This window comes from Taurulus bubalis, assembly GCF_910589615.1.
Source record: "Taurulus bubalis genome assembly, chromosome: 19".
NCBI lineage: Eukaryota > Metazoa > Chordata > Actinopteri > Perciformes > Cottidae > Taurulus > Taurulus bubalis.
The window spans coordinates 21,347,600-21,370,678 of record NC_136607.1 but is presented as its reverse complement, the minus strand read 5'-3'; the positions used below and the strand labels follow the sequence as shown (position 1 = coordinate 21,370,678).

General features: G+C 39.7%; 1 protein-coding gene across 3 annotated transcripts in view; it reads left to right on the top strand.

Moving 5' to 3' along the window:
- Positions 1-5,802: 5,802 nt before the first annotated feature.
- Positions 5,803-23,079, top strand: part of ogdhb (oxoglutarate dehydrogenase b) — a gene marked incomplete at its 5' end in the record, with an annotated part of 21,527 nt that continues 4,250 nt past the window's right edge. The window contains 16 exons of one of the 3 annotated variants that reach the window (XM_079235206.1): positions 5,803-6,045; positions 7,313-7,480; positions 8,796-8,889; positions 15,232-15,347; positions 16,274-16,428; positions 16,506-16,652; positions 17,423-17,513; positions 18,042-18,221; positions 19,048-19,176; positions 19,775-19,954; positions 20,510-20,662; positions 21,459-21,561; positions 21,692-21,820; positions 21,935-22,085; positions 22,560-22,687; positions 22,927-23,079. The exon at positions 22,927-23,079 is cut by the window's right edge and continues 26 nt beyond it. In XM_079235206.1, coding sequence (XP_079091332.1) covers positions 5,803-6,045; positions 7,313-7,480; positions 8,796-8,889; positions 15,232-15,347; positions 16,274-16,428; positions 16,506-16,652; positions 17,423-17,513; positions 18,042-18,221; positions 19,048-19,176; positions 19,775-19,954; positions 20,510-20,662; positions 21,459-21,561; positions 21,692-21,820; positions 21,935-22,085; positions 22,560-22,687; positions 22,927-23,079 — 2,320 coding nt within the window. Of the gene's footprint in view, positions 6,046-7,312; positions 7,481-8,795; positions 8,935-15,231; positions 15,348-16,273; positions 16,429-16,505; positions 16,653-17,422; positions 17,514-18,041; positions 18,222-19,047; positions 19,177-19,774; positions 19,955-20,509; positions 20,663-21,458; positions 21,562-21,691; positions 21,821-21,934; positions 22,086-22,559; positions 22,688-22,926 lie in introns of all 3 variants that reach the window. The other 2 variants (XM_079235205.1, XM_079235204.1) reach the window with 2 other exon arrangements.

Sequence of the window (23,079 nt, the reverse complement as noted above, 5' to 3'; positions counted from 1 at the left end):
TGTATGAAATAGTTTGAGATCGTATCTATGTTTTATTTTTGAGTGAAGGTAAATAAATAGTAAATAAATAAATGCAGCCAGGAGCTCGCTGTTCGTTCTCCGTGTGAAACAAAATGTCAGCGTAGATTTCATTGTCACGTAACTGACAGACTTCACTAATCGCACTTCTGTAGTTATTTAAGTAGTTTTTGATTGAGCAGAAATTGCCCATTTTGAGGAGTGACTTTTGGTGAGATCATACGAACCGTTGGAGGATGAATTGGTTGGTGCTGTGGTTAAATCTTCTTTCTGCTGCATCCAAATGGCATAACACAGGTTTGACCCTTTAAAGACAACTGTTGTTCTCGTGTCTTCAACCCAGAGAGCGATACTTCATCCTGAAAGCTTCAGGTTTCAGCTCGTTGTTTATCCGTCGGACCACAAATGTCCTGTTTTGGTTTTCTTCTCACTGCTCTCATGGCGTCGGTTCTCGAGAACAAACTGTAAAAAAAAAAGCTCTCTTCACTTTCCTGGCCCCGACAGACTGCGTTAGAGACGCAGAGAGACATATTTCCCTTATTTTTGGCGGTAGAGACCAAAAACGGAGCAAAAAGAGAGGGAATAGGTGAGCTAAAGTCGTCAGCTGACACAGAAACAAAGACGCCTCAACTGCTGGATGTGGAAATACGAAACTCGTTCAACAAATCAACGTAGCGGCTCCATTCTGGTTCACCCAAAACTCAGTTATCGCATGTTTAAACTCTCTGTTAGCAGATAAACTTAACCGTGTGTCTCATGTCCTTCCAGGTACAGACTGAGGAGGAGGAGCAGAGGAAGAGGAGGAGGAGCAGAGGAAGAGGAGGAGGAGCAGGGGAGGAGGAGGAGGAGCAGAGGAAGAGCAGCCGGATGCAGATGGATTGTGGCTGAACGGAGTCTGAGGAGTCAGATCTTTTGGGCTCGTTGTCCCTCCTCTCTCCTCTATCACGTCAAACCGGCTCCGCAGAAGAAGAAAAGGAAACTCTTTCATCTTCGTCTTCGTCTTCAGCCGCCCGCCACACCTGGACAACACCTGTCCTCCTCTTCCTCGCTCCTGTGATGAAGATCCCACTCCTACTTTACCACCACCTACCTCCTCGTGTGTTCCTCTGGCTGCAGTCTATTGTTGTGGTCTTTCGACTGTACCGTATATATTTATTAGTCATTTCAAACCTTTCATTCTCGTATCTTTTCTTTGTTTTTTAACGCCGAGCATGACTCCTCCCCCGCGCTCTTTAAACCAGTGGCTGTTTGTTTTCTGCACGACTCTGAAGCCGCTTGTGTGAAAAGAGCCACAGAGAGACGCCAGTGGGCGCGTCTTAATTATCCGGTTTAATTTAGTTCTCTTTTAGTTCTCCTCTCTCTGGCGCGTAGTCGACCCTGAGGCCACGCCTCCTCTGAACCCAGCAGCATGCCGCCTCCCGTGTGTGAACATTGCTACCTGCTGAACTCATGACGGTCGACATCATACTCACGCTGTCTGTGTTCCTTTCATCGTGGTGACTTGACAATTACGCTGTAGATGGTATTTAATTGCATGAAGTTGCAAGTTAATAACATTGGTGAGTTTCGGTGTTATCGTGCACTTTGTGTTGATTTTCTTCTGGTTTTGGACTGAACTGCTGTGAGATGTAATCTATTGCCTCTGTCCCCGGGCTTTGAACGTATTAAACTATGTTTTGGTGTTGATATGATGAGAGTCAGGACAGAATATAACTTTGAGAGAAGTGCTGGATCCAGATCAGTTTAAAAATGTCTCTTCGCTGTAACAACAACAACAACAACAACAAGGAGCAGACCACATCACGGTCTTCGTTTAAATTATTCTCTACTTTTTTAAATATGTTTTTTTTGCTTTGCACAAGAAAACACACACACACACCCACACACACACACACACACACACACACACAATATTTCTGTGAGTGCAGAGCCCTGCCTCGTCCTCCAGGGGGCGCCGCCGTCCATCAACAGACGAACAGTAAATCTGTCAAACCGGTCAGCAGGTAGTTCTGCTCTATTGATCCTCTGATGAGTCTCACAGTTATTGATCTCATTCTGCCTTCAACTGAATCTTTTTTATCGCTTCGGCTCAAATTTCAAGAGTTTCAAGAGTTTCAATGTGCAAAACTGTAAATAAACAAAATCACACCAATAAGAGTGGAGAGAATAAAATACTCAACAATAAAACATATGCATGAAGATAATAAGAGTTAGGGAAACTAATGCAATATTTTCGGCTAACATTAATAAAGGTCTTTTAAATCACACGTTCAGCAATAATGCAATTTAAAGCGAAAAGAAACACATTAAGGAACATTTAAACATAATTTAATATAGAATAAGACAGAAGAAGAAAAGCTGCAGTGCAGAGTAACAAATTAAAAAGTCTTCAGCCGGGAGATAAAAATAAGTTTGTTCCAGATATATATGGAGCATAAAAAAAAGAATAAAAGAAGTTGTAATAATTGAAACTCTTGCTGAACATGTGACTTAATGTTCAGAATTATTGTGGTTAAAAATATGAATTTTTTGCATCAGTTTATCTCTTTTGCGCAATGAAACCAAACCTAAAACAATCTGGATCATCGTCAGACAGACGCTGCAGGATGTTGGTTTTTAATGTATTTTGTTCCCATTAGCACCATTAGCACCATTAGCAGCATAAGTACCATTAGCACCATTAGAAGCATTAGCAGCATTAGCAGCATTAGCACCAATACAAACCAACAGCCTGAACCCTGATGGTCTCAGAGCTTTAGTGGTTCATTGCATCCTGATTCCATTCGTTAGCAAACTTCAGAAGAGACAAAAGCTTCTTATGTTTATTCATTTTATTTATTTAAAGATGAATTAGACTGATGATGATGATGATGATGATGATGATGATGATGATGATGACGATGGTGTGCATTCCAATATCAATATTAAACATGTGATCAGATGTAACCAGTGTGTGAACCAATAAAAATGACAATGCAGAGAGCAAATCACTGTGTGTCTGTGTGTGTGTGTGTGTGTGTGTGTGTGTGTGTGTGTGTGTGTGTGTGTGTGTGTGTGTGTGTGTGTGTGTGTGTGTGTGTGTGTGTCCACATCTCAGCGGTGGTGGAGGAAGCTTTTGTTTTTTATATTTGAAAAAGAAGAAATACTTTAACTGCATCCAAAATTGAAAAAAAAGTACCAAATGTAAAAGTACATAATAAGCACAATGGCCCATTTCTGACTATTATCAGATTATACTTTAAATATTTATCATTAATGCATCAACACGTTCTTTATATTTTCTTGTTCTTCTTCTTGTTCTTCTTCTTGTTCTTGTTCTTCTTCTTCTTCTTCTTCTTCTCTCCCATTAATCGTCTCCCGACCCCTCCCATGTATCTGGTGACCCTCTGGAGGCCTCTGACCCCTATGCTGGGAACCCCTGACTAATCTATACTGACTGTATATAAAGTACTTCAAAGTAACTTCTGTAGCACCAGATATACTGCAGAACGAGTACTTTCACTCACACGACGTCAGTACTTGTAGCTCGTAGTACTTGTGTACTTGTGTAGAAGTGAAACTGTTGTGATGACACAATGTAGCGCTCTTAGATAATCAGTGACTCGGACAAAGGTCGCCTTTATTGTTCTGTTGTGGCTTGAATGAAGTACAGCTGCTGTAAACGACATGATGTACAAGTACAACAGGAAACTACAAGCCGGGTTTCTTCAGGTGAAGACGGTAAAATAGTTTTGGTCATAAAATAATATTTGCTCTGAACTTTACACAAAATAGTTCATAAATGTATTTATTGCTGCAGAGTGATGTACTTAAACACAATATCGAGCTCATACTTCACTTTGTGCTACTTTATACTTCTTTAAATATTATTGATTGAACACCAGTAGTGCAAAGTGACTATAAGTACATGAACTCCTACTTTAATTCAGTTCAATTTTGAGGTACTTGCACTTCACATATGCAGCTGTAAATACTTTACTTATCAGGTTAAGATTTTATAGAAAACATATAAAGGCTCTTAAATACAATGATTTAAATAAAGTAAAAATATATACAAAGCATTTTAAATATGTGTGTATACTTTTACTTAAGAAGAAGAAAAAGATAGTACTTCTTTTCTTTCTTTCTTTATTTTATTTTGTAAAACAGTGTTTATCTTCATATTGTGTATGCTATGTAAATAAAGTATATATTATTATTAATGTAATTAATATATTTGATGAATACTAAACCATGTTTGATCTTAATATACAATGTAAATACAGTTAATGATATTAATTCATATATTTGACACAATTTATGTTGTCAATCAACAAAGTATCTAACACATTTTAATGTATTATAATCCGTTGTTTATATTATATTTATATTATTAATACAATAAATACAACATTTAAAAATTATTCATAATAAGATAAAGTGAAGTAAAATAAAATAAAATATAAAAACATTTTAAACCTTCTTCCTGACGCAGGCGCACTGGGGTTCCTGCTGACGTCGACGTGACGTAGTCAACACCGGAGAGATGAGACGGAGCCCGAAGCTCGCGACTCATCTCTCCTTCCCGCCGCTCACGCGCTGCTGCTGAGGCGGCTCGTTTACTACACCGGGACGCGCCGGAGGAGAGACAGGTAACTAAGAAAGAGACAGGTAACTAAGAAAGAGAGGGAACGAGAAGAAAGAGAGGGAACGAGAAGAAAGAGAGGGAACGAGAAGAAAGAGAAGTAACGAACGAAACTCCGGAGAAAAGCGAAGTTAAAGCCGGAGAAGAGACGCTCACTCGTTTCTTTTTAAACGTGGAGGGAGATTCACATCGCCGACATTGTTGTGCGCATAAAAATAGACAATAGACAACTTTAAATGAACTTTAAATAACTTGAAAACCATTCAATCAGTAAAAAAGATTAAAATGGTGATATTTTATATTTTTTATTTGAGACTAAACCAATCAATTAAGAAGTCTTTGGAGCCTTTGGTGGATTCCTCTGTGCCATTGAGCTTCATTTCTGTCCAGACAATAATTAATATATGTTGTATTTCATCCTTATATTTTATGTATCGCACTATTTTATGTCTTAGACTCTCATTCGTTTCTTTTTAAACTTATTTAATGAGCAACGTTGGAGGGAGCCTGAGATTTAAGATTCCTATCGCCTTCAACACATTGTTGTGCACATGACCACCAGGGGGCGACTCCTCTGGTTGTATAGAAGTCTATGCTTCATGTGTTAAAGCTGCATTCTCTCTCCTGACCACCAGGGGGTGACTCCTCTGGTTGTATAGAAGTCTATGCTTCATGTGTTAAAGCTGCATTCTCTCTCCTGACCACCAGGGGGCGACTCCTCTGGTTGTATAGAAGTCTATGCTTCATGTGTTAAAGCTGCATTTTCTCTCCTGACCACCAGGGGGCGACTCCTCTGGTTGTATAGAAGTCTATGCTTCATGTTTTAAAGCTGCATTCTGGTTTTGATCCCATCGTGGGATTTTTTGACAAAAAAAAAATATATATATAATTTTTTTAATATATAATCTTATCCTTTGTGATTACTCACAAGTGTCTCTGATATTTATATTTACTGCTCAGGATCCAGGAGACGAGGAGAAGGAGGAGGAGGAGGAGGAGGAGGAGAAGGAGGAGGAGGAGCCGAGGAGCCGTGAACCCCAGAGCAGGAGAACCGAGAGGAGCAGCCAGGTTCTCCTCGTCTACGGGAACCTGCTGCTGTGTTGTTCCTCCAGGAAAAGGAGAGACGGTTCTTTAAGGTTCTGACCTGCAGACCTGCAGACATGCACCGCTTCAGGACTACAGTCGCGAGGCTTCGGCCTCTAGCGGCTGCTCAGACCGGCCCGAGCCAATCACAGCCCAGCCTGCCCGCGAGGGCCCTGAACGCACCGGCGAGGGCCCTGAACTCACCGGCGAGGCCCCTGAACTCACCGGCGGCCGCAGAGCCCTTTCTCAGCGGCAGCAGCTCCAACTACGTGGAGGAGATGTTCTCCGCGTGGCTGCAGAACCCGGGGAACGTGCACAAGGTGCTCTTCAATGTTCTGCTTTTCATTTTAACTTGATCTACACACTGTAAAGGTACTAGTACACACTGTATTCACTAAGCTCAGGGGGAGGAGTGGTTGTCCCGCAACGACAAGGTAGCCGGTTCGATCCCCAGTCCCCCCATAGCTCACATGTCGAAGTGTCCCTGAGCAAGACACCCAACCCCCGGGCGCCCCCCAGGGCCGCCCACCGCCCCCCATCCAGGGATGGGTTAAATGCAGAGAAGAATTTCCCCAAGGGGATTAATAAAGGATACTTTCTTTCGTAAAGGTACTGGTACACACTGTAAAGGTACTAGTACACACTGTAAAGTTTACAGTGTGTACTAGTACCTTTACAGTGTACAGGTACTAGTACACACCGTAAAGGTACTAGTACACACTGCGGGTACTTTGTGTACTTGTTTGAAGAGCAGAGCAAACAGTGAGCAGCAGATAGCAGAGAGAGAGAGAGAGAGAGAGAGAGAGAGAAAGAGAGAGAGAGAGAGAGAGAGAGAGAGAGAGAGAGAGACTGCGAATGTCTAATCAAAAGCACAGTCACCACTCATTAACTATTCTGAGATAACTTTATGAAACTGAACATTCCTCACTTGAATTCTCTGCATAAAGTTCTGTAAGTCTGTCAAAAGTGTGGGAAAAAAAAAAGTTTGTAAATAAGAATAATAATAATAATAATTACTGCTTTCGGGCAAGTTGCTTTATTTCTAGATGCAACAAAACATAAAGACACTAATGATAATAATAATTATTATAATGCTCCCATTAAAAATAAGATTTCATTCCACACCATTAATAATAATAATAATAATATTTAAAAAAGGTACCCCAGGCCAAATTTACTACAAAGTGTTGATTAAAAAAAATGCCGGTTTTGCTGCCAAAGCTTCATTCACTACATTGACCTACCTGTTGTTGTTGTTGTTATTGTTGTTCTCCTCCTTCTTCTTTTTCTTCACTTCTCCTCCTTCTTCTTCTTCTTCTTCTTCTTCTTCTTCTTCTTCTTCTTCTTCTTCTTCTTCTTCTTCTTCTTTCTTCTCCTTCTTCCTCCTCTTCCTCCTCCTCTTCCTCCTCACCCCGTCTGATGTACGTAGTGTAAACTGTTCATTATTATTATTAACTCACAGAAACGTTGCGTGCAATAGTTCACAAAGCACCATGAGTTACATTTAATAACCATAATACCAATATGTGTATACAATACTAGATTTCTATGTAATAACTACTTTTCTTCTCTCCTGTGTCGCTGCAGTCTTGGGATATATTTTTCCGTAACGCTAACGCCGGCACTCCGCCTGGCGCCGCCCACCAGCGCCCAGAGGGACTGGCCGGCGCTCAGGCGCTGGTGGGCTCCCAGTCCGCCGTGGAGAAGCTGGTAGAGGACCATCTCGCAGTGCAGTCGCTCATACGAGCGTACCAGGTAACGCACCTGATGAGGTCACACACCTGATGAGGTCACACACCTGATGAGATCACACACCTGATGAGGTCACACACCTGATGAGGTCACACACCTGATGAGATCACACACCTGATGAGGTCACACACCTGATGAGGTCACACACCTGATGAGATCACACACCTGATGAGGTCACACACCTGATGAGGTCACACGGGAAATGCTTTGAGGAAACGGTGACGTTTGCCGTTTCAGGAAGTGAATCCTAGACTTTATTTAAGAAGTGGGCGTAGTCAACGTGGGGTCACATTAGGTCAGGAGAGAGAATGCAGCTTTAACACATGAAGCATATACTTCTATACAACCAGAGGAGTCGCACCCTGGTGGCCAGGAGAGAGAATGCAGCTTTAACACATGAAGCATAGACTTCTATACAACCAGAGGAGTCGCACCCTGGTGGCCAGGTGAGAGAATGCAGCTTTAACACATGAAGCATAGACTTCTATACAACCAGAGGAGTCGCCCCCTGGTGGTCAGGAGAGAGAATGCAGCTTTAACACATGAAGCATAGACTTCTATACAACCAGAGGAGTCGCACCCTGGTGGCCAGGAGAGAGAATGCAGCTTTAACACATGAAGCATAGACTTCTATACAACCAGAGGAGTCGCCCCCTGGTGGTCAGGAGAGAGAATGCAGCTTTAACACATGAACCATAGACTTCTATACAAACAGAGGAGTCGCCCCCTGGTGGTCAGGAGAGAGAATGCAGCTTTAACACATGAAGCATAGACTTCTATACAACCAGAGGAGTCGCCCCCTGGTGGTCAGGAGAGAGAATGCAGCTTTAACACATGAAGCATAGACTTCTATACAAACAGAGGAGTCGCCCCCTGGAGTTGTTTTGTAAACGACAGGGAAGTAAAGCCAATGTTAAAGTATGAAGTGGATGTATGCATCATGCATTATATTATTATGTCCATTATATTATAACACTGTTTTGTTTTGACTGAACATGTCATTTAATTGTTGCAGCTGGTCGTGATGAAGACGATTATCGCAATAAGTAACCATGACTGTCTGTAAAGTAGTGAAGTAGAAGTATTTAGTCGCATGGAATGGAAATATTTTCAGCAGTAGTACCTTTTGTAAAAGCACTCTGATCAGTCTGCTGAGCGAGCTGAAAGACGTTAGATGGACATTGGATTGATGAACTTTGGCCTCCGTCTGTGTCGAGGGTTCTGCTCACATGAGTGTCATCTGTTAGAGGTCTGCTAGGAAGTGGTCAGCATGTTTACTCCAAACACAAACCGCTGAGCTGTGTCTCTGTGCTTCAAGGTGCGAGGACATCACATCGCCAAGCTGGACCCGCTTGGCATCAGCTGCGTGGACTTCGACGACGCCCCGTGTGCCGTCGGGTTCCAGAACATCGGTGAGGAGGACATGAACCCGCTGACACGTTCACTTCCCTCTTCCTGTCTTCATCTCACACAAATAGTTCCATCCCCAACTTTAAAGTAAAGAAATATATAGAGAGAATGCAGCTTTAACACATGAAGCACATACTTCTATACAACCAGAGGAGTCGCCCCCTGGTGGTCAGGAGAGAGAATGCAGCTTTAACACATCAAAATCTAAATATAGCTTATCACTTGACCTGATATTGAGTATTTCAGGAGTCTAGCATGCGTTGCTGTGACAGCAGCAGGTTTTAAGAAGATAAAACCTTTCAGGTTTCCTTTGAGGCGTCACTCAAACATTCAGTCTCAAAGTCGACGAGGAGAAACGAGTCGTTAATGTCTGGAGGAAACCAGCTGACGAGTCGAGAGCAGAACTAACCGTCTGTAGAGCTTTTCCCTGTTTATGATCCGCCTTTTCAGTTCTCACGCAGTTTGAGTTATTCAATGTTATTAAGCTGCAGACTATTTTAAGAACACTCTGTTAATCATTTACAAACATTAATAAGAGTTTATTGCTTTTTTAGAAAGACTAAGTTAATTATTAAATGTTTCTATTCATAACAGCTGGTTATGATAGAGGGGCATGAATATTGTCCTTGACTTGATTATAAACACATATCATAACCCCCATGAGGCTACGACATATAAGTCTTATAAGTTTATTTATTTAGTATTTTTGTCTCAAATATATTCCTCCAGGTTCTCATGGAGCCGTAATGAGTCACTTTCCGTCTCATCTTATCAGCTCCGCACGCTCTCTGAAGCAGATAAGACAACCAGCTTCATGGCTGTTAACACACCACGTTATACATGTTATATACACTTTATGCACTTTATATACTTTATACACTTTATACACGTTATATACACTTTATATACTTTATACACTTTATATACTTTATACACGTTATATACACTTTATATACTTTATATACTTTATACACTTTATATACTTTATACACTTTATATACTTTATATACTTTATACACGTTATATACACTTTATATACTTTATACACTTTATATACTTTATACACTTTATATACTTTATATACTTTATACACGTTATATACACTTTATATACTTTATACACTTTATATACTTTATACACTTTATATACTTTATATACTTTATACACGTTATATACACTTTATATACTTTATACACTTTATATACTTTATACACTTTATATACTTTATACACGTTATATACACTTTATATACTTTATACACTTTATATACTTTATACACTTTATATACTTTATACACGTTATATACACTTTATATACTTTATACACGTTATATACACTTTATATACTTTATACATGTTGTATACACTTTATATACTTTATACACTTTATATACTTTATACACGTTATATACACTTTATACACTTTATATACTTTATATACTTTATACACTTTATGTACTTTATACACATTATATACACTTTATATACTTTATACACGTTATATACACTTTATATACTTTATACACTTTATATACTTTATACACTTTATATACTTTATACACGTTATATACACTTTATATACTTTATACACTTTATATACTTTATACACGTTATATACACTTTATATACTTTATACACGTTATATACACTTTATATACTTTATACATGTTATATACACTTTATATACTTTATACACTTTATATACTTTATACACGTTATATACACTTTATACACTTTATATACTTTATATACTTTATACACTTTATGTACTTTATACACATTATATACACTTTATATACTTTATATACTTTATACACGTTATATACACTTTATATACTTTATACACTTTATATACTTTATACACTTTATATACTTTATACACAATATATACACTTTATATACTTTATACACGTTATATACACTTTATACACTTTATATACTTTATACACGTTATATACACTTTATATACTTTATACACTTTATATACTTTATACACTTTATATACTTTATACACGTTATATACACTTTATACACTTTATATACTTTATACACTTTGTATGCTTTATACACGTTATATACACTTTTTATACTTTATACATGTTATATACACTTTATATACTTTATACATGTTATATACACTTTATATACTTTATACACTTTATATACTTTATACACGTTATATACACTTTATACACTTTATATACTTTATATACTTTATACACTTTATGTACTTTATACACGTTATATACACTTTATATACTTTATACACGTTATATACACTTTATATACTTTATACACGTTATTTACACTTTATATACTTTATATACTTTATACACTTTACATACTTTATACACGTTATATACACTGTATATACTTTATATACTTTATACACGTTATATACACTTTATACACTTTATATACTTTATATACTTTATACACTTTATGTACTTTATACACGTTATATACACTTTATATACTTTATACACGTTATATACACTTTATATACTTTATACACGTTATTTACACTTTATATACTTTATACACTTTACATACTTTATACACGTTATATACACTGTATATACTTTATATACTTTATACACGTTATTTACACTTTATATACTTTATATACTTTATACACTTTACATACTTTATACACGTTATATACACTGTATATACTCTATATACTTCATACACGTTATATACACTGTATATACTTTATATACTTTGTACATTTTATATACACTTAATATACTTTATATACTTTATACACGTTATATACACATTATATACACTTTATATACTTTATATACTTCATACATGTTATATACACTTAATATACTTTATATACTTTATACACGTTATATACACACTATATACACTTTATATACTTTACATACTTCATACATGTTATATACACTTTATATACTTTATATACTTTATACACGTTATATACACTTTATATACTTTACTAAATTTCCCCTTGGGGATTAATAAAGTATATATTCATTCATTCATTCTTTATATACTTTATACACTTTATATACACTTTATATACTTTATACACTTCATACTTTTTACACTTTATATACTTTATACACTTTATACTTTTTACACTTTATACTACTACCCTTTATATACTTTATACACTTTATATATACACTTTATATACTTTACATACTTTATATACTTTATGCACTTTATATACACTTTATATACTTCATACACTTTATATACTTTATACACTTTATATACTTTATGCACTTTATATACTTTGTACACTTTATATACACTTTATATACTTTATACACTTTATATATACACTTTATATACTTTATACACGTTCTAATTTTTACACTGTATTTCTACACTTTATGTACTTTCTACACTTTATACTTTATACACTTTATATACTTTATGCACTTTATATACTTTGTACACTTTATATACACTTTATATACTTTATACACTTTATATATACACTTTATATACTTTATACACGTTCTAATTTCTACACTGTATTTCTACACTTTATGTACTTTCTACACTTTATACTTTATACACTTTATACTTTATACTTTCTAGACTTTATACTTTCTACTTTCTACCCTTTATATACTTTCTACTTTCTACACTTTATACTTTCTACACTTTATACTTTTTACACTTTATACTACTACACTTTATATACTTTCTACTTTCTACACTTTCTACTTTCTACACTTTATACTTTCTACACTTTATACTTTCTACACTTTATACTTTATACTTTCTACTTTCTACCCTTTATATACTTTCTACTTTCTACACTTTATACTTTCTACACTTTATACTTTCTACACTTTATACTTTCTACACTTTATACTTTCTACCCTTTATATACTTTCTACTTTCTACACTTTATACTTTATACTTTCTACACTTTATACTTTATACTTTCTACACTTTATACTTTCTACACTTTCTACTTTATACTTTCTACACTTTCTACTTTATACTTTCTACACTTTATGCTTTATACTTTCTACACTTTATACTTTATACTTTCTACACTTTATACTTTATACTTTCTACACTTTATACTTTCTACTTTATACTTTCTACACTTTATACTTTATACTTTCTACACTTTATACTTTATACTTTATACTTTCTACACTTTATGCTTTATACTTTCTACACTTTATACTTTATACTTTCTACACTTTATACTTTATACTTTCTACACTTTATACTTTATACTTTATACTTTCTACACTTTATACTTTATACTTTCTACACTTTATACTTTATACTTTATACTTTCTACACTTTATACTTTATACTTTCTACACTTTATACTTTATACTTTCTACACTTTATACTTTATACTTTCTACACTTTATACTTTATACTTTCTACACTTTATACTTTATACTTTCTACACTTTATACTTTATACTTTCTACACTTTATACTTTATACTTTATACTTTCTACACTTTATACTTTATACTTTCTACACTTTATACTTTATACTTTATACTTTCTACACTTTATACTTTATACTTTCTACACTTTATACTTTATACTTTCTACACTTTATACTTTATACTTTCTACACTTTATACTTTATACTTTCTACACTTTATACTTTATACTTTCTACACTTTATACTTTATACTTTCTACACTTTATACTTTATACTTTATACACTCTCTACACTCGTCACTTCAGATGTTTGTGATCTGGGAATTAGAATAGTTCCTCATTGAGTTGTACGATCTGGAAACAGACGTTTGCTCGGTTCTGTTACTGTACGAGCTAAACATTGACCTGTGTGTGTGTGTGTGTGTGTGTGTGTGTGTGTGTGTGTATCATGCATGCCTGCAGCAAAGTGTCATTGTGCCTCCTGGAAAGGTCGGCCTCCGGGTTCACACACAGGTTGATTGTTGTGCTGTGGTGGGACGTTTCCACAGCTAAAGGTTTGGTTTTGTTCTGCTTTGTCCCGCCGAGCTTCACAGAGGTTTGACAAAAGCTCGGCGTCGGCGTTACAAATTCATAAGAATAAATGAGAGAGTTCTGTGGTTGTGGAGAACGTGTGTGTTGTCAGGTTCCTGGCGTGACCTTGGCCCTGTAAGGTCAAACGGAACGTATCCGGCTGCTTCTGCTTCGTTTCAAACCTTATCAAAGACGCGTTGCACGCGTTACGCAAGGGGAGGAAAGTCTAAAGATCCCTTAGGTAACGCTGACGGAGACGTTCAGACAGACAGATATAAGCCCCGCCCCCTCTGTTCCACAGCTTATCTCTGTGAGGACTCAACAGGCGTTAGATAAAGTCAAGCTGAGGCTCTCAGACGAATACACACCCGTCTGTCTTATCTCTCTGTGTGGGGTTGAAAGGGTTAAGACCGCACCAGCAGGTTTTAAAGATCCTGTTTGTCAGGCTCGTCCGGATCCTCAGGGTCCTGATGGAGAACCGATTTAAGGTTTCTATTCAGTCCCGCTGTGCTCCAGAAGAACCCCAGAGACCTTTGGCCTAATTACTTGACCGATATTTATCCACGAAGCTCATTTTGTTCTTAACGAGGAGAAATAAAACTCTAATAATGAGCCCAAAAATGTGGTTCCATGCAGCTCAGTAACTGGTGTTTGTGTGTAAATATGTAGCTTTTAGAGCTGCAGCGATCAACAGATTAGTCCATCAAAAATATAATGAATGTTATGAATTATGAATGAATGTGAGGATTTGTTGCCTTTCTTTGTCGTTTATGATCGTAAATGAAACGTGCTTTGGCTTTCTGACTTTTGGTCGGGCAAATTTGAAGACATGCCTTTAGTGAAGGCAACATGTTAGGACCCTTAATATTATAATAAATACACTACGGAGCAGTGGAAGGGGTGCAATATTTAGAGGAAAACTCTGAGCGAGAAAAAAAGAAACAGAAATTATGTTAGATAAATCAAAAGAGTTTAAGATTAAAAAAAAGTTTATTTTTTTAGAGATTCTCTGCCATAGAGACTTTGAAGAGCATTTTTCACAATTTCTTATACATTTCTTAAGATTACCCCCCCCCCCCCAAAAAAAGACAATCTTATTAAAACATAATCGGTAGTTGCAGCGCTCCGGTTCCTTTATTCAAGTTAATCAATAAAACGTCATATCATGTTTTTATCCCGGTGTTGATCTAAATGTCATGCTGCAGATTAAACATCTGTTTAAATGGAGGAGAGGAACATAGAGCAGCAGGATTCCAGATACCAGGACATCCTGACTTCCTGCTCCCCTGTTTGATCGCCTGTGTCTCGCTCACACACCTGTCAGTCACGTGTATGTCCCGCCCTCTGACCCGCTGGGCTTCTCTCTGCAGGTCTGTACGGACTGGACGAGTCCGACCTGGACCAGCTGTTCCGGCTGCCCACCACCACCTTCATCGGGGGCAGCGAGGGCTCGTTGCCCCTCAGGGAGATCATCCGGCGGCTGGAGGTAAAACCCTGGGAACAGCTGCAGCGTAATGCGCACAGAGGATACATATCTATATAAATATAGGGTATGAACGTTAATGTGTTCCTCAGTTTAAATAAAATAAAAGTAGCTTCACCAGAAACACCAAAAAGAAAGAAAGCTGTCGTTGAAACAGACTTAGATATTTATTATGATAATGTATATAGCAAGGAGTGAGGCCATTAAAAGCTTCTATTAATATCTATTATAATTTCCTTTAATTAAAAGAGAAATATATAAGAGAAGTCAACATCAAAATGTGTCTTAACCACTGAAATCTGCTCTTACCAGTTTATTAGCATAAGAAATAAGAAATATAATAATGCTGTAAGTAAACATGTGGGCTTCATTAATGGACCAAAAGTATTTCCTCAATAATCCAATTATTATAATTACTCTAAAATATATAATAATACCATTTTTATTATACATTATTCCATTTTTTTTATTTTTTTTTATGTTCCTCAGGTTTAAAGCTGATGTTTCTTTTCATCGGACAAATCATTTGTGGATGTTTTTTATTCACGTGATGATTTACATTTGTTTAAAAATCTACATTTGAGTAAATATTTTGCAGCATATTCAACCTTTGCTTCATCTTAAGGCTTTTAATACTTGACTTCTTTCTCTACAGGGTTTATGTGAAGGTAATAAAGTAGTTTATGAACATGAAATATGAGTTTACAGATGATGACTCCCCTCCTCTCTATAGTGGAGGTTAGTTTATGGTGTTTTTGCATTTTGAATCCTCAGTTCATTTTGCTGGTGCGCCCTCTGGTGGTTGAGGAGAACAATGCAGCTCAGAGAGAGTAAACTCCTCCGTTCATGCAATACAAGCTTAAAGTCTCTCTCTCTCTCTCTCTCTCTCTCTCTCTCTCTCTCTCTCTCTCTCTCTCTCTCTCTTCTAGATGGCCTACTGTCGGCACATCGGAGTGGAGTTCATGTTCATCAACGACGTGGAGCAGTGCCAGTGGATCAGAGAGAAGTTTGAGACCCCGGGAGTCATGCAGTTCAGCCCGGAGGAGAAGAGGACTCTTCTGGCCCGGATGATCCGGTCCACCAGGTCCGTGTGAGCGCTGCACATTACAGGTAACGTCCTGAGACGCAGTGTGACGCAGCAGCTCCTCCTCCCGTCCGCAGGTTCGAGGAGTTCCTGCAGAGGAAATGGTCCTCGGAGAAGCGGTTCGGTCTGGAGGGTTGTGAATCGCTCATCCCGGCCCTGAAGACCATCATCGACGAGGCCAGCCTGAGCGGAGTGGAGAGCGTGATCATGGGGATGCCTCACAGGTAACCCAGGGGGAAAACGCCCACCTGAGTCTTTAGTAGAGAGCGTGATCATGGGGATGCCTCACAGGTAACCCAGGGGGAAAACGCCCACCTGAGTCTTTAGTAGAGAGCGTGATCATGGGGATGCCTCACAGGTAACCCAGGGGGAAAACACCCACCTGAGACTTTTTATTCATTGGTTTTAAAGGCAAAATATATATATATATTTATTTTTTTCAGTGTTTTTTTTAAGCCTGACAGACATCAATGGGCCTCATTCACAAATCTGTGCTTGAATCTGAGATTCATCCGTATTTTCTCCTCTGAATTTGTGATGTAAACACGTTTAACTGATTGCATCTCATATTGAAACCGCATTCATTTAAAAAAAGGCTTTAAAAGGCAACAACATTAAAAACCTTTAGTTTATTCATGGATTTGCCAAATGTATTAAATAATAATAATTCTCCAAAAAAAAGTACAACTCTGATAAAATGAGCGTAGCCGGATGATTACGTGACGCTGTGCAGAAATACAGAATTAACAGAATGAATATTGCAGCTTTTGAATGTTGAATGAAGCTTTTCATGAATCTACTGACTTTATGCTCTCATAAATCTATTGTTTTATATAAACACACTGACTTCATGCTCTCATAAATCTATTCTTCTTGATAAACACACTGACTTCATGCTCTCATAAATCTATTGTTCTATATAAACACACTGACCTTATGCTCTCATAAATCTATTGTTCTATATAAACACATTGACTCATGCTCCTCCCTGCAGAGGGCGGCTCAACGTTCTGGCTAACGTGATCCGGAAGGAGCTGGAACAAATCTTCTGCCAGTTCGACTCCAAACTGGAAGCTGCTGACGAGGTTTGAACAGGAAGTGCTGTTTTAAAAAAACAAAACATTTATTTAAACATTGACACCGCCGTAATACAGGAAGCTACAGCGAGCAGGCAATTAGCTTAGCTTAGCATAAAGACTGGAAAACAGCTGGCCTTTTCCAAAGATGAATGAAAAGAATCTGCCAACCAATGACTGTAAAACTCACTTCATCACACTGGTGGGCCTTCTGTGCATAAATACGAGTCATTAACGGACGATGCAGGTAGTCCACAAATTCACTAGAACCATCACATTCAGTTACAACAAAACATGACAAAACAATCCAACAAAACTGCAGCACTAAAACACCAATCAGAAGGAACGATATTAACTACCGTCAAATTCGGGTTTTAAGCAGCTACTTCTCAACTTTGACTGTGCAAAATGATTAAAGAGAGTAAAGCAGTGCATTTTGAAATCACCTAAATTAATGTTCTGTCGTAGCCTCAAACGATTGGTCGGCCTAAGATGCGATGGGTTTGATTCCCTCCAGTGTTGTTCCTCTGCTCTCAGGGTTCTGGCGACGTGAAGTACCACCTGGGGATGTTTCACAAGAGGATGAACCGGGTCAGCGACCGGGAGGTCTCCATGTCTCTGATGGCCAACCCGTCCCACCTGGAGGCCGTGGACCCGGTGGTGCAGGGCAAGACCAAAGCAGAGCAGTTCTACTGCGGAGACACCGAGGGCAAGAGGGTACGTTACACAAACCTATGATGGAGGGGCAAGAGGGTACGTTACACAAACCTATGATGGAGGGGCAAGAGGGTACGTTACACAAACCTATGATGGAGGGGCAAGAGGGTACGTTACACAAACCTATGATGGAGGGGCAAGAGGGTACGTTACACAAACCTATGATGGAGGGGCAAGAGGGTACGTTACACAAACCTATGATGGAGGGGCAAGAGGGTACGTTACACAAACCTATGTTGAGGGGTGGGGGAGGTTCTACATTACGCTCCTGACCTGACGGTCCATTCCTTGTTCTTGTTTTTCTTCTTGTTTTTTTCTTTTTCTCCTCCTTCCTCTCCTCTTCTTCTTCTTCTTCTTCTTCTTCTTCTTCTTCTTCTTCTTCTTCTCCTCCTCCTCCTCCTTCACCTCCTTCTTTTTCTTCTCTTCTTCTCCTACTCCTTCTTCTTCCTTTTCTCCTCCTCCTTCTTCTTCTTCTCCTCCTTCTTCTCCTTCTTCTTCTCCTTCTTCTTCTTCTCCTCCTTCTTCTCCTTCTTCTCCTCCTCCTTCTTCATCTTCTCCTTCTTCTCCTCCTCCTTCTTCTCCTTCTTCTTCTTCTTCTCCTCCTTCTTCTCCTTCTTCTCCTCCTCCTTCTTCATCTTCTCCTTCTTCTCCTCCTCCTTCTTCTTCTTCTTCTTCTTCTTCTTCTTCTTCTTCTTCTTCTTCTTCCTTATTGTTCTCCTCTTCCTTCACCTCCTTATTTTTCTTCTTCTTCTCCTCCTCCTCCTCCTCCTCCCTCTTCTTCCTCTTCTTCTACATCATCCTCGTTAACTGACGGTTGATTCCACAGGTGATGTCCATCCTGATGCACGGTGACGCTGCGTTTGCGGGTCAGGGCATCGTGTACGAGACGTTCCACCTGTCGGACCTGCCGTCCTACACCACGCACGGCACCGTGCACGTGGTGGTCAACAACCAGGTACGCTAACAACCAGGTACGCTAAACCACCAGATACGCTAACAACCAGGTACGCTAAACCACCAGGTACGCTAACAACCAGGTACGCTAAACCACCAGGTACGCTAAACCACTAGGTACGCTAACAACCAGGTACGCTAAACCACCAGATACGCTAACAACCAGGTACGCTAAACCACCAGGTACGCTAAACCACTAGGTACGCTAACAACCAGGTACGCTAACAACCAGGTATGCTAAACCACCAGGTACGCTAACAACCAGGTACGCTAAACCACCAGGTACGCTAACAACCAGGTACGCTAAACCACCAGGTACGCTAACAACCAGGTACGCTAACAACCAGGTACGCTAAACCACCAGGTACGCTAACAACCAGGTACGCTAAACCACCAGGTACGCTAACAACCAGGTACGCTAACAACCAGGTACGCTAAAGCACCAGGTACGCTAAACCACCAGGTACGCTAAACCACCAGGTACGCTAAACCCCCAGGTACGCTAAACCAGTGAAACCAGTTCATTCATTCATCACGTTATTTTGGATTCTTTAACTCCGCCTGAAATGATGACATACTTCACGCTCTCGCCCACACAGATCGGCTTCACCACCGACCCCCGGATGGCGCGCTCGTCTCCGTACCCCACCGACGTGGCGCGCGTCGTCAACGCTCCCATCTTCCACGTCAACGCCGACGACCCGGAGGCCGTGATGTACGTGTGCAAAGTGGCGGCCGAGTGGAGGACCACCTTCCACAAGGACGTGGTCGTGGACCTGGTGAGCACACGATGAAGGACACCTCAATGCTCCTGAAGTTTCCTCTGCTTCCTATCAATGGAAGAGAGGCGACTCGTTGTGAGGACAGACCTTCCTTCCTGTCATGTACCTCAGAGATATGATCATAGACTGAAGATGGAACCGGCAAAACTCCATAAACCAACCTCCACTATACAGAGGAGGGGTTATAATCTCATGTTCATAAACTACTTTATTACCTTCAAACACACCCTGTAGAGAACGAAAACCAGTATTAAATGTGTTATGAAGAAACAAAAGGTGTAATATCCTGTAAAATATTTGATTTGGCTTCAGAATGTTTACTCAAATGTAGATTTTTAACACTTCCTGTTTCTAAAGCATCTAAAAACAAACCGTCTCTGTAAATACTGTTTTGATCAGTGAACTATTTGTAACTATTTATCATGTCTGATAAAAAGCTTCATGTGGGAAAACATCCAGGATCAGTTCCCTTCTGTTTGACGTGATGACCCGTGTGAGACGAGGAGACTAACCCCTTGCCTCCTTGCCTCCTTGCCTCCTCGCCTCCTCCAGGTGTCTTACAGACGCAACGGCCACAACGAGATCGACGAGCCGATGTTCACGCAGCCGCTGATGTACAAGCAGATCAAGAAGCAGAAAGGAGTCCTGCAGAAGTTCGCCCAAAAGCTCATCGGCGAGGGCGTGGTCACAACGCGGGCGTACCAGGTAAAGATGCAGCTTTTTATTATTCTGACGGATAAACACTTTATTGACACTGCAGGACGAGCGCGAGCGTCTCTGTCTGAAGGAAAAGGTGGAGGTTGAGTCCGATGCAAAGAAAACCGTGCAGACAAAAGAACCTTTTTTAAAGAGTTGCGTGCAAATGAAAAACAATAAAATATAGATGATGACGAGCAAAACGATTATTTAATTTAATTAGGTAATATGTACGTTTTCAACATGAAAGTCTCTTTAAAATGACTCGACTTGTGTTATATATGTTAGTATATATATATATATATATATATATATATATATATATATATATGTTTCGTTTAGTTGTGTTCTGACGTCATTCCAGATGTTTCCAGCAGGGCTCCAAGAAATCTGTAGTTCTGATCGCCGTTAGCAGCTAATGTGATGTTAGCAGCTAATGTATCGTTAGCTGTTAATGTAACGTTAGCTGCTAACGTTCGCAGCTAATGTAACGTTAGCAGCTAATGTAACATTAGCAGCTAATGTAACATTAACAGTTAATGTAACGTTAGCTGCTAATGTAATGCTAGCTGCTAATGTAACGTTAGCTGCTAATGTTTCGTTAGCTGTTAATGTAATGTTAGCTGCTAACGTTCGCAGCTAGTGTAACGTTAGCAGCAGCCCCTCCAGGATGTCCTGAAGCTGCTTTAATTCTGTGTTTTAGAGGAGGACACCTCTGTGGTTAAAACCTCCTGAAACATGAAGGCTGGTTCACCACGTCTGGAACCCGTTGGACTCCTTCATACGAGCTGTGCGTCTCTTTCAGGAAGAAGTGGCGAGGTACGACGAAATATGTGAAGAGGCTTTCGCTCGCTCCAAAGACGAGAAGATCCTGCACATCAAACACTGGCTGGACTCACCGTGGCCCGGTGAGGACTCTTCTCCTTCTCCTCCTCCTCCTCCTCCTCCTCCTCCTCCTCCTTCTCCTCCTCCTCCTCCTCCTCCTCCTCTTCCTCCTCTCTGCTGTACGTAGTGTAAACTCTGGTCTTGGTGTCTCAGGTTTCTTCACGCTTGACGGTCAGCCGAAGACGATGATCTGTCCGTCCACCGGCATCAGCGAGGAAGAGCTCGTCCACATCGGGAGCGTCGCCGCCTCCGTCCCCGAGGACGACTTCAAGATCCACGGAGGTACCTCCACACGTCTCTTTGTTCTGACCCGTGTTTCATGCCATGGGTTCGTGTCCCATGCTCTCTCTGTGTTCTGTTCTGACCTGTGTTTCATGCCATGGGTTCGTGTCCCAGGCCTGAGTCGCGTCCTGAAGGGCCGGGTGGACATGCTGAGTCAGCGTCTGTGTGACTGGGCTCTGGCGGAGTACATGGCCTTCGGCTCGCTGCTCAAGGACGGAATCCACGTCCGCCTCAGTGGACAGGATGTGGAGAGAGGAACGTTCAGGTAACAGGAAGTGATGCTGCTGCTGCTTCTTCTTATCCTTCTTCTTCTTCTTCTTCTTCTTCTTCTTCTTCTTCTTCTTCTTCTTCTTCTTCTTCTTCTTCTCAATGTTTTAAATAAGTTTTTTAAATACATTTTTAGTGCCAATTGCAAGTGACAAATAATTGTCTTTAGGTTTTTCTTTGTTATCATGTGAGGCGAACAATTCCTTCAGAAAAAGCCTCAAACGAAGCTTGAAATTGTGATATTTCATAAAAAACATTTTATTCTTCGCGTCTTATTTAAAATCTCGTTCCCAATAAACCGCTTACTTTCACCAGATTCTGTAAAAACAATAAACTCCGAGCTCCTCAGTGAAACTGTGACGTCATGATTGATTCATCTGAGACCAACAGTCACAAATCAGAGTGACTGCGGAATTCAAAAGGTTATAGGAATAAAACGTCCTTGTTTCCTTTCCGTGATTGTGCTTCTCAGCCATCGACATCACGTTCTTCACGACCAGAACGTCGACAAGAGGATCTGCATCCCGATGAACTTCATCTCCCCCGATCAAGCTCCGTACACCGTCTGCAACAGCTCTCTGTCGGAGTACGGAGTGCTGGGTGAGGATGAGCCTCTACATATCTAGTCACTGGATACTTCCATGTGTTTTAACCCCTCAAAATCTATGAGGTTGCTGTAAAAAACTGCATTCTCTCTCCTGACCACCAGGGGGCGACTCCTCCGGTTGTATAGAAGTCTGTGTTAAAGCTGCATTCTCTCTCCTGACCAGCAGGGGGCGACTCCTCTGGTTGTATAGAAGTCTATGCTTCATGTGTTAAAGCTCCGCCTCCTGCTGCAGGTTTCGAGCTGGGCTTCGCGATGGCCAGTCCCCACGCCCTCATTCTGTGGGAGGCTCAGTTCGGAGACTTCCACAACACGGCCCAGTGCATCATCGACCAGTTCATCAGCTCCGGTCAGGCCAAGTGGGTCCGGCAGAACGGCATCGTGCTGC